This window comes from Anoplophora glabripennis, unplaced genomic scaffold, assembly GCF_000390285.2.
Source record: "Anoplophora glabripennis isolate ALB-LARVAE unplaced genomic scaffold, Agla_2.0 scaffold481, whole genome shotgun sequence".
In the NCBI taxonomy this organism is placed as follows: domain Eukaryota; kingdom Metazoa; phylum Arthropoda; class Insecta; order Coleoptera; family Cerambycidae; genus Anoplophora; species Anoplophora glabripennis.
In genome coordinates, this window is record NW_019416559.1 from 344,807 (window position 1) to 357,977 (window position 13,171).

General features: G+C 31.9%; 1 protein-coding gene across 1 annotated transcript; it reads right to left on the reverse strand.

Annotated features, from left to right (window-relative positions):
• Positions 1–6,880: 6,880 nt before the first annotated feature.
• LOC108911343 (adult-specific cuticular protein ACP-22-like) lies at positions 6,881–9,589 on the reverse strand. The gene is made up of 3 exons (XM_018716257.1): positions 9,552–9,589; positions 9,119–9,412; positions 6,881–7,168 (listed from the first exon to the last, which is right to left on the reverse strand). The coding sequence occupies exons 1-3, from the start codon at positions 9,564–9,566 to the stop codon at positions 6,962–6,964; spliced, it is 516 nt and encodes a 171-aa protein (XP_018571773.1). The 5' UTR covers positions 9,567–9,589; the 3' UTR covers positions 6,881–6,961.
• Between the last annotated feature and the right edge of the window lie 3,582 nt (positions 9,590–13,171).

The following is a 13,171-nucleotide window of genomic DNA, read 5'->3' on the forward strand; positions in this document are numbered from 1 at the left end:
GTCTCAGTTGACCCACTTGGTACGCCATTAAATTGCGGCTCTCTCTGACAGCCCTAATCATGACGGCCAGATTAAGCACAAGGTCAATGAGGCCATGGTCCAGGGGCCTTAAACTCTAGGGTGGCGCCAAACCACAGTGGCCAAACTCTCGGGAAGCCCTTCAAAGATTAACAAATGCTGAGCCTTAGTTATGTGCATACATGGAATGCGTCTTTATTTCATTTTTTTATCGGACAGTGTCGCCGCCGAATCACTGTCGTCGCGTTTTTACAATTTCAGATTTAGAGTTAATACTTATCAGTCAGGGCGTACGCGACAGATAGTCGGCCCAATTATTTTACCGGTAAATAAAAATAAACATCACACAATATTAATAAAATTGCACATACGTGGTTTTATGTTTACTTAAAAAATAATATCCATTAACGGCATTTTTGCGCCCTACGCCTGCGATTAAAAACTGATTTCAAAAAATTAAATGGACCCAACGACGTAAACTTCTTAAAGATGAAGAGGAGAAATGAGTGGATACTCGTAATTAAATTAGTATTTGTTTTAGAACAAAGCAAAGACGATACGACATTGACAAGGGAGTCTACATCAATTAAAATTCCGTTATTCTAAACAGAAACTTTAGATGCGAAGAAAAATTGTTCTGCACGGAAGCGGTCTGGAAAAATTCGAGAAATGGCCTGAAAACTGCAAAAAAACTTATTTCGTCAGTAACTTTAAAAGTATTAAGAATTTCACAAACATGCAAAGGATCAAAGTTGTACAGCACAAAATTCGCTGCAAAAAAGATATTTTTTGCAGAGAATATTTTTTAGAAAATTGAATTATGTCCCATAATTTTAATGTTTTATTCAGCAAATTTGGCATGAAAGTGAAATAATATAAAGAGACGAAAGATTCGTAGAAAATTGAGGATTTATTACAGTTCTTTTTTTAAATGTGATTCACAAACTATACACTAGGTCCACTGACTCTCGTTTTCATGGAAAAACAATAATTAAATATTAAAATCTAAAACTTCTTCCACAGACTTGTACACTTCTAACGTTTTAACTTTATCCATTATAGTATCAGGTAATTTATAAGTTTCTCAAAACATTTTCTGTCTTTTAAGGCCTGATCTTATTGTCAAAATTGATAAATTGATACTAGATATATCCTCAGACACAAGGGCGTCGCCAAGAGGGGGGCAGGAAGGGGCAGCTCCCCCCTAGAAATTAAAAAAAAATACAAAAATCTTCTTAAGCTATGAAAATATTAGATTGGAAATTTTTAATAAAATATTTTATTTATTTAAACTTTAATTTTGAAANTAAATGTGATTCACAAAATATACACTAGGTCCACTAACTCTCGTTTCCATAATTAAATATTAAAATCCAAAACTTCTTCCACAGACTTGTACACTTCTAACGTTTTAACTCTATCCATTATAGTATCAGGTAATTTATAAGTTTCGCAACACATTTTCTGACTTTTAATCTTTTTGTCAAAATTGATAAATTGATACTAAATATATCCTCAGACACAAGGGCGTTTCCAAGATGGGGCAGGAAGGGGCAGCTCCTCCCTAGAAATTAAAAAAATATACAAAAATCTTCTTAAGCTAAGAAAATATTAGATTGGAAATTTTTAATAAAATATTTTATTTACTTAAACTTTAATTTTGAAAATTAATACACTACTACTTTATTTTTTTTTAACAATTGTAATAAATTAGTATAAATATTTGTTGACAAAATTTGTTAAAGGAGGCATTATTTTTCCTGTAAATAGATAGATAGAAGGAAAGTTTGAAGCTCCCCCTTTCGAAATATTTTTGTCTTATGCATTTTCATCAAGAAACGAAATAGTAGTCACACATTTACTGCAGCGCCGCTTTGAAATGCGTATTTTTCTGGCTCATTTGCAACAGAGTCGTCATTTTATGTAAATCCCTAAATATCTCCTAAATAACGCACTAAGTATAGCAAAAAATTGTGCACTTCGGAATTACTGCCATCTCAAAACCTCTACTATGGATTATGGAAGAAACTATAATCGATTAAACGTGAAAAAATTTATAATTACACTGCTAAGCTCTTCCACCGTAATCCCATAAATGAGCGTCATCAACACTTTTTAAATGACTGTGCCCTTAGCAGCATCAAAAAATCGGATGCTCAATCGCCGTGGCTTATTCACATTCCCTATAATATATATGTCAGACGTCCCCAAACTTTTTTGCCTCGTAGACCACGTGCCAGTTTTTTCTGTTTTGGGTAATACTGAATTATTATAAATTCATCAACTTCAAATGTGTTTTTGACAGCTGACACACTGCAAGTTTTTACAAGTTACAGGCGACCACAAATATACTTAATGTGTATTTGGGTGTAGTAAATAAAATAACTGTTTAACATAGGTACTATGAAATGTATAATAATTCTTAAACAGTTTGATATACAATAAGAAAATAATTACTTCAATTTCAATAATAAACGTATAAGGAACAATATTTTTTTAAGTAAAACAATCATCGGTCTCCAATTTTTCCATCATTAAAACATAGTCATAAAGTTCCCCAAATCTAGCTCCAAATCTTCATCATGTTTAGTAAACATTTATATTTAAAAAAATTTACTACATATGTTATAAGAAAGTATTATGTAAGTACATAGGTACTATCTGTATTATGTGAATAATTCCATTTATGGAAAGCCATAAAGTCGGCCCCTAGGGGTCGATATAGACCACTTTAATTGGACCAAATAGTCCAATCAAATTAGATTTTTACGTGCCAATTTAAGTCAGTAAACAAAGACACTTAAAAATTAGGAAAAATTCTGTTGAATTGAATGAACTACTTTACCCCAGCTGAATGTTAGGGCTTCAATTTCAAAATACCGTCCAAAGTTCAACAAAAACAGTTGTTTTTTTTTCACAAAAAAAAACAATTTAGACAAGTTGTAGAACTATAAAATATTTTGCAATTTTACAGAAATGCACTTATTCTACTTGCCAAGGATTACATATTATGAAAGTTTCGTAAAAAAATATTTTTTCGTTTTAAAGATATAGAAGTTTTTAAAAAATGCTATTTTTTGCAATGACTAAAACATTTATTTATCAATTGACATCGGGCTGGGCTTTCTGTTACAAAAAGTTCTACAACTTTTGTCTAAAACATTTTTTTTCTAAAATGTTTAGTTTTTTGTGAACTTTGAACGCCATTTTGTAAACAAAGCCCTAACATTCAGCTGGGAAAAGTAGTTCATTCAATTCTAGGGAATTTTTCCTAATTTTTAGGTGTCTTTGTTTACTGAACTAAATTTTACTACTTAGTAATTAAACATAATAAAACAGAAAAAAGTAATTATGATATTTATTGGCTTTATTTCATAAGTATTTTATATTTGTATTACGTTTTATCTAGAATTTCATTTATGAAAACGATCCTATTGTGTTGATACGTTTAATAATACTTAAATAACAACTTTTTCCTAGACACATCCTTAACTCTTTTATTTTTAAATATTGTGTCAGAGCACTTACCCTTTCACTAAATTTCTTTTTGGTCCAATTTTATATTACGTACAGGTGAAGTAATACAAGAGCGTAAGTTAGGCACAATCATTACGATAGGTATGTCCTATATCATTGTAAAACACCAAGTCGGAGCAAGTAGAGCGTAACAGTCAAAAGAATTTAGTATACTCTTATTTAAACGGACTCGTAATGAACCCATTACCTAATATAGTTATTAGGGCTATTGTTTCTTGTTACTCCCAATAGTTTTCCACGGTGTAATCGTCATTGCTAAACATTCAATTATAATTTTCATTTCGTTATAAATTAATCTAATTAATGTTGTAGAAACGTTTTTGAACAAAATGTTAAGTATAGGTAAGTGCTTATTGAGTTTCTCTTAGATAATTTTAAACATTAATATAATTACAAATATATTCCCTAACTATTGCGTGTTAGTAATATATATTTAATGAGATGTAATGTTTCCGCATTTTTCTTTTATCTAAATCTAAATATTTATTTCACTTCATTCCAGTGATAATTAGACGTTTATAATATGTCTGTGGAAACATGACATTTCATTATTTTTTATATAATCTATGTAAATGTGAAATATTTAACAAAAAAATAATAAAATGTGGTGCTTTCTTTCATTGCAAATTAAAACCACTACATAACAGTTATTTCTAAATGGATATAAAGTCAGTCAATATTTCTTTATATCTTCTTTATTTTTTATATATAAATACCTAAAATTTCAACCCATGCCTATAATCACATTGTTGTGTTTTTATCGTATACAGGGTGTCCTAAGCCGCATACGCGAAACTATACCTGGTGATAAAACACCTCAAAATATGAAAAGAAAATTCATATAAGAACACATTGTCGCAATACAGTTAAATTTAAAAAAAAATAATAAATAGTCGCTTAAAGTATTTCACGCGACTGATAAAACTTGATTAGCTCTCGAATTTTTTGTTCTATTTTAAAGATATTGATCTAATTCTCGACAAATTCAATTTTTTTTTTTCTAAAAAATGGTATCAGATGAAGCCAATATTCTTGGATAAGAAATATAGAGGTGCGCAAAAAGTATCTGACCCACAGACAAGATACGACACTGCTGATATTGCTGAGAACAACTATTCTATGGCTAAGAACAACTATTCTATGGCTACATGCTCCATTTTAAAAGAATTAATCTCGTTCAAACCAATTTAAAATAATTATTCGAAGAAATCCTATCAAATGAAGTCAAACAACGTTCGATATCAGAAATGTAGATATTCAGGAGATATAAAGGGTGTCCCAAAATTCACGCAAGAAGTTATTTATTTTTATTTATTTATCTACCGCTATGGTATTAACTGCCAAAATTGTTTTCTACACTTGAATTGATACGTGGGAACTTAGAAATGTTCAGAGAATAAATTTCCGGCACTGCATACGTAGATTGGAATCCAGCTGCTAGTTGTACAGGGTGATACTTAAGTTGGAAGAACAAGAAAACACCAAACACCTTTCCAGGAAGGTTGTTTAATAAGAATAAAAACAATACAAACAAAATAACGATGACACAACGGATTCGAACAAACATTATTGATTAATTTATTATACTATGTCATGGCAGAAATTTTGAAAGACTTTATCCATTATTAAATTAACCCAAGACTCTAAAACTAAGTAGACTGCCCAGTGTGGAATCCAAGGAGGAACTGCCTTTTTCGAAGATCTCTTCTGAATTCGACACCTCGTTTCGGCACGCCCATTTCTTGGGTACAGAAGTTTCGATTCTTATCTTACTGGCGGGATCCTTGAATATCAGGGGTTGAAATGGCTTAACAATACCATGTAATAGTTACCTCATAATCTGAATTTACATTTATATGAATAATTCTGTGACTAACTGAACTTACAAGTAACCCTACACCTTCCTCTCGCGACTCCGTGTAGCAACACAGGTCTGATTAGTCAGCCTCGTTCAATCTATTTTTATAGCTTGTTAAATCCTTACATCCTAACAATTTATTTAAATATCTTGGAATTCCTACCCTTTTTTCCTTACCATGAGCTAAACCGACGTCGGTTAGTCGATACCAGATGCCCAACACGGTCCAAGTCAACTTGTTCAAATCATTGCTAAATTTTATGATATCCTTCGTCGATAGCAGCGACGCTTATATTTTGGAAATTTATTAGTTTTTGCGACAAAAGCTTTACAGGCGACCCACTTAACGATTTTACAACGACTCGAAAAATCTATTCGGAAACCCCTTGTCTTCCAATGGTTATTTCATAGAAGGGCCTAATAGAACTATTGGGTCCCAATCTTTCTGAAAACCGCCCCATAAATTATACATATTTGACTTCTGTTACAAATTGTTTCTCGGACTGTATGGCATGTCACACCGTCTTGTTGAAACAACATCCATATCTTGCAATTTAGGCACAAAGAACTTGATTATAATGTCGCGATATCGAACACCTATTGCCTGACCAGAATAGTCCGATGATGCCGCCAGACCAAAATCCGCACCAAACAGTGAGACGTTGTTGATGCATATGTTTCTCAACAATCACTCGTGGATTTTCTGAACCCCGAATACGACAATTTTGTTGATTAAGGAAGCCATCAAAAGAGCCTCATTGCTAAAAATGATTTTGTTCGTAAAATCAACATCCACATGTTCCATAGTCCATTCAACTAACTCTTTTCGCTCAGCGTGATCAGTAGGCTTCAGTTCTTGAGTCAATTGAACTTGGTAATCATGAAAATGCAAATCTTTTGTGAGAATACGCTGAAGAGAGCTTCTCGAAATATCCAATTCTTGACCACAATGCCGTATTGATGTTTTTGGACTATAAGCAACACTCTCACGAGCTGCTTCATTTTGTGTTGAACGACTTGTTAAAGTCATATTTTGTACGAAAATTGCGAACCGTATGTACCAAACCCTCATTATTTTTAAAATATCGCTCAACAATGAAAACGCGTTGTTCTTTCGTCTAACCATGCTCCATTTTTAATAATCCTGAACTGTCAGCTGCCACCCTTTTTTTTCTTCGTTGGCAACACTTTACCAATCTCTTAATAAGTATAGACTAATATAATCAACAAATAGAGTCATTTAAGTAAAACGGGAATAAATATAATCCAGACTTGAATTTCTGATTAGATGAAAATTATTTAAAACTCTACGCATCTGACTTAATTGACTTAATTTCGATTTTTTTTTAAACATTATTTCCGAACAAGCTCCTCACCTTATGGAAATAATTCTAGTCGATGAATAAAAAAAAAGGAAATCAAATCAACCAAAAACAATTTATTTCGCAATAAAACAGTCAACTCGGCAACAATTATAAAATTACAAATAGAATATCATACAAAAACATATTTACATTAAAACTAACACAAGAGCCTTCAGCTTCGTTATTACTGATGCTTTTTGTAAGATACTTTGGCGACAAATCCAAGTTTCTTGTCGGACACATAATCCACAACACGAATGGTTTTGTGGTCAGGTTCTAAGAGACTGTACGTACCCTTTACTTTGTATCCATCGCGAGTCTCGTGTTTGCTCTTGTAGTCCTTGTGTTTGTGGTCGGCCACGTGATAATCGTAGTAGTATTCTGGATGAGCCTAACGAAAAAAAAAATTGCGTCATTAAATAAATATTTTGTAGACTCTTAACAACATTATAGGGTACATACAAGAAATTACAATATATTTTCAAAAAATCATATTTTTTAAACGTGCAATAGCCAGAATTTTACAGTGACCGGTAGCATTATTCCTAAAAATATTCATTTTTCAATAACAAACTATCTTCGTTCAATCCTTTACAGCGCTAATCTCTACTGAGATGTGGTATTAAAAAAAAAGGATTATGTTTGCTTTAGAAAAAATTGCATTCCTTTGGAACAAATCACGTAAAAATTTATAGATACATATTAACTTTATAATTTGTAGCCAATTAACAATTTTATTTGTTACATTACATTAATGATCACCATTTGCTGTGCCAGTCGGTTCCCCAGAGCCTCACTCTCTATTTATTCTAAAAGTAAACTTCTAATTCCAAAAGTCCGCTAACCCGTATTGTCTTCATATTTAAAGAAATTAAAGACAGTCCTAGAAAGGTTTATCAAAAAATGAGAATGAGGACTGTTCTTCCCAGTTCTGACCCCAACAGATTGGATTCTAATTTTGTAACTTAGAAATGCTTTTTCAGTCAACAATTTCCTATTAAAAGTTACGTGACTTCTCACAGCCTGATTTTTCTTACACTCAGTATTTTATTGATTTCTTTTTGCAATAAAACGGTTAACAATTCCTTCTCAAAGGCCTATTCTGGCCATGAGTATATCTTCCACTCATCTCTTCAAAACGTATGTGGCAGACTTAAAGAATGCCAAAAGTCAGCTCTAATTCTTGAAATACTGCTTCGGGTCCATTCCTGTAAGTTTTTCTGCGTTTTTGTTTTCTTCAATGCCGTTATACTCTGACATGTTGGTGTTTTTCGATTCCTTTGGCAATAGCAAAGGTCTCAAAAACAACGAAAAAAAAATCAATATAAAAAGGAACAATGACCGACAAGAAAAGCACTCAACCTAGGAATTCACAAAGTTATAGAACAACTTAGGTGAACCCTTCGAAAACACTGTTTATCTACTCCATATAAAACTTGTTCTGATCAAATTGGTCAAGACTTTGGATAAAAACGGAAATTATTTCCAATACCTAACTAAATTTCGGCGAACTTCAAATCCGAAAGATGACCACTTCATAGCAACAGAGCAGCGTAGTTAAGTTTTCGAAAGCCGCTTAAAACTGTTTAGGCAACCACAAAAGCCAATACTATTGTAGCAGAAACAATAAGAAACTATTAACGCTTAGGATGTTTAGTAATGTAAAAATTCATTTCTTGGTTTCCCAACTGAACTAGTTTCCTGAAAACTAAGGTTTTCGAGTTAGCGAGGAGCAGCGTGAACGCTTTCATCAAGATCTGAAAGAAATTGAAGGAGCAGATGTGGTGATAATATAATGGCAGAGTTCTAAGAGTTGAAACCCACTGTGTAGGTCTTTCGATGACATAAGAAATGATTTAGAATTTGAATTTTTCCATTCAAGATAACAAGGTTTTAAATTATAACTGGGGCTTCGATTATTTCAGGCTTTTCTTCAAAAAACTTATTTAGGAAGAGCAGGGAAGCTTAATAAGTGACAAATTCCGGAACAACGCGTCAAAATACATTGGAATAAGAAGACTTAAACTGATCCAAATAAATTTCTTCGTTCAGTGCAAACTTCGGTATAAATGATTTTCTACTTATTTTTCTCAATTTTCCGCGATTTTTCTCTAATAATAGTACTTAATGCAATAAAAACATAAGATTCCTCCCCAAATATTTTTTTCAAAACATTACTAATGTGCAATAGTTGGCTTTTCCACCACTTTTCAGAGTTTTCAGCTATTTTGAGCTATTTACTTAAGTGCTGTGAGTGTTGGAGTAACACTAACGACGAATTCAATGCATCAAAATAGAAATAGCCTAGTGGGCTACTTTCCACGATCTCTCAATTTCTTACCTTCAATTTAATTTCTTTCTCGTGGTGTATATCTACAGGGGTGTTAAAATGGGAACCGGTGAATCCAATCGACTCCCCATGACCTCCTTCGCTTCCGCCTCCGCCGCCTCCACCACCTCCACCGCCTCCACCTTGATGTCCTCCTTCCTCACCACCGCCATGCTCGATCTCTATTCCCCTGCTTAAACCAATAATCTGGTGTTCCAAGGGCTGGGAATGTCCTAGAAGGCCTCCAGCAGACCCTCCGCCATATTGTGGTAAAGCTGCCGCTGCAGCTACTACCGAACAAATTACCTGTGACAGAAAGATATATGTACAATAAACATATTTAAAAAAAAGTTTTATACACCAATTTCACTTTCTTATTGTCTATTATCATACTACTCAATTTTGAAAGAATGAAATTAGGGTTATAATAAAGTTATTTACTTACAAAGAGATTATTCATGTTGAGTGAGGTACTTTGCTCGATCTCGGTACAAAACTAACAATATAAGTCGCAAACTAGCAATATATACTAATATTTATGTGAAAGGGTTTCAGTAATTAGCAAAAATTAATAACATATATTGGATTAATGAGCGCTTAAATTATTCAATTATGCCTATACGAAATAAGTGATTTCTCTTAAAGCACCGTGACATATGTGCCGTTATCCGATTTTTTCCTTCGAAAGGAAAACGCACGTGTATATAAAATAAAATCAGCGTATTATTTATTAAATAGGATTTGCAAATATATTAATTATTACTTGGAACAGTGCATTTTCAATTGCAATTCGGTGAATTTTTATGACAACTTATTACTTCAAATATTTTGTAAAATTCTTTTAAAGTAAACGTGATAACTGCCCAGATTTCATAAAAAAGTGCACAGGTATTTATTTATTTTGTTGAGGTTCAAAGGTCGAAAAACAATATTTAAACAAACAATTGTATGGACCTTAGAATGAAACATTTAGCTGTTCGATGAAGAGAATATGTCCTGCTATTTTAAGAGATAATTGTACAGGGTGTCCCGCACAAGAACCGATACGGAGTGGTACACGTAGAGGTATCCAAAATATTATAATTTAACCAAACTTACTAATGCCAGATGACTGAGGACGTGACCCGACCATTTTTAATTTTCCTGATCGTTTTGTATTATTTAGTACCTACCCATTTAGAGCGTAAATTTTTTCAAATTTTTATTTCCACCCCTCAAGAAGTTTTAAGCATTTGAATATTTTGGGTAAAAAAATTCAAATACCTGTAACTTGGCAACAACTAAAGATATCATAAACTTTTTTTCATTTTGTTCATTTTGAGATGTAGTTTTATAAAATAAAATACAAAAATAATACTTACGTTATTAGTTTTTAAGTGTTCTCTGATTTTTAAAACAAAAAAGTGCTTTCTGAAGAAGAGTGGCGTTTTTTTTCTTAAAAAAACTATCAAAAAATCGCCATTCAATATGCAAATTTATGAGACAGGTTTTAGAATCGGATCTTGTTTATTCAATTTTTTTAGAATTATTTTCTCTTCTGTTCTAATTTTTTTACTAATAATATACGCTATTAAACCGAATTTTATTATAGCAATAAATAGCGATGCCTAATTACAAAAAATACCATATTTTTAAAACTACTTCTGCTAATATTGTCATTACAAAATATCTAAATTATTATTAACTAAATATTCCAATGATTTTTTTTCGATATTAAAAAGTTTGTTTTGTGTAATGCCATAATATCTGTTATATTTTTGACCATTTGTATTTAGTAAAAACATTTATTATATGGATAGGTTAACGAGGAAATAGAAAAAATCAATTTCTAAAACACTTGACAGATTTTATTTTCTATATTATTCCATTAAACATTCGCGCAGTGATCCAAGCGCCACAGTATGGGTCAAACGGCATTTTTTTATGTCAAAATCAAATATCTCGAAGAAGAATTAACAAATCGTTTTACATTTTTTTTAATTAAAGCTTATTTGATGGTGATTTAAGGAAAATTATTGCAAATGTCATCATCCCCTATTTTGGGGGTGGAAATGAAGGGTGAATAGGTGAAAAAAGTGAAAATCGATTTTCTTCGTTCAAAAATCTTATATCTTCGATTAATACAGTGAAATTAAGACACATTATGGTGGAATCAATGCTCAATTGAAACATGTTATGGAAAAATTAATGAAAATATTTTCATCCCTATTTTAGGGGTGAGGTTTTTGTTGTCGCTGAACACGAATAAAAGCATCATTAAAACAAAAAACTCCTTTTCATGAGCTGTTTTTATCATCCCCTGATTTAGGGGAAGAACTGAGAGGTGGGGGATTGAATAATAAAATTTATCTGAAATATTACTAGTCTTTCAATTTACTGAACTTAAATATACCAATATACAAATTATAAAATAAAAACGTGTGCTATATATTGTGTTCAGAGCTGTAATTTTATTGCCTTGTTATAAGAGAAACTGCGTTTTGACACAGAAATTAATGTTTGCTTACTGTAAGCATACGCATTTTCTTACAGTAAGCTAACCAATTCATGTAAAAAATTTTATTTTTTTTATTGTTACTCAAGGGTAGAAATAAGAAGTGAGGATATGAAGTATCAAAAACCAACAAAACTATTATCGGAGGTTTTTGATGTTCACTAAACATTAATCTGACATGTTTTTTTCATTATCCCCTATTTTGGATAGGGGATGCATTTAAAACGCATCTAGCTTATATTTTAGAATCACCCTTTATCTCAGAAGTGGCTTTTATTATCTAGTTCAATGGAAGAAATATACATTGAAAAAAAGAAAAAAATTAACAAAAATTCCGATTAAGGTGTTTAACGTCGATGAGCACGAAACCTATCAGCATTTTCTTCATCATCCTTTATTTTAAGGGAGGAAATGAATCAAGCAAATATTTATTTTAAGATATTAATTTTTTTTAACCCTCAACCTTAATTTGCTCCCTTAAGGAGGACGTAAAGAACAACCTCCAGAAAGTAAGAGAGGATTAAAAACAGTGATCATATTTATATTCATCGAACCTCTTCCAATGACAGATTTTTTATTTTTGCCAAGTGATGAAAATCTCCCCGCCCCTTATTCCTACCCTTAAAGCACGGACTAATAAAAAGCTACACTTAAAGTTTGACGACGGAAAAATAAACTTTTACGTACCTAGGGACCACAAAAACCCCCAACAAATAACTTCTTTGACTTTTTACATTCCACCCCTAACCCCAAATTGCCATTTCCCTTAAGTAAGGGATAATGAAAAATCACCCTGATTTACAGATGATAAGAAAATCCATCCATGTTAAAGACTCTGGTAACATTTCAGATGAATTTTATTATTCAATCCCCCGCCCCTGAGTTCTTCCCCTAAATCAGAGTATGATAAAAACAGCTCCTGAAAAGGAGTTTTTTGTTTTAGTGATGCTTTTATTCGTGTTCAGCGACAACAAAAAACTTTTATGCATATTTTCTTTAATTTTCATTTTTCCACACCCTCACCCCTAAAATAGCGATGAAAATATTTTCATTAATTTTTCCATAACTTGTTTCAATTGAGCATTGATTGCACCATAATGTGTCTTAATTTCACTGTATTTATCGAAGATATAAGATTTTTGAACGAAGAAAATCGATTTTTACTTTTTTCCCCTATTCACCCTTCAATTCCACCCCCAAAATAAGGGATTATGACATTCGCAATAATTTTCCCTAAATATGCATCAAATAAACTTTAATTTAAAAAAAAAGTAAAAAGATTCGTTAATTCCTCTTCGAGATATTTGATTTTGACATAAAAAAATGTCCTTTGAGCCATAGTGCGCCACTTCTAAAGATTTAACTCCTATACTTGTTAATTTTCTTAACGACTACTCTATACAGTGTGTTTATTAAACATACGGCAAAAATTCAAGGGGTTTTTCCCTAAACTATTCCAAGAATATTTTGTCCTTTGATGATTTTTGAAAACCCGCTTTGTTCCGAAGATACAGCAAATTTTTGACAATTACATTTTATTACCGAAAATTACATATATAGCTTCTTAATCT

Excerpts from the sequence above, each read along its gene's own strand:
- LOC108911343 (XM_018716257.1), bottom strand. Across the intron at positions 7,169-9,118 it reads AGAAAGAAATTAAATTGAAG|GCTCATCCAGAATACTACTA; the intron begins GTAAGAAATTGA and ends TTTTTTCGTTAG.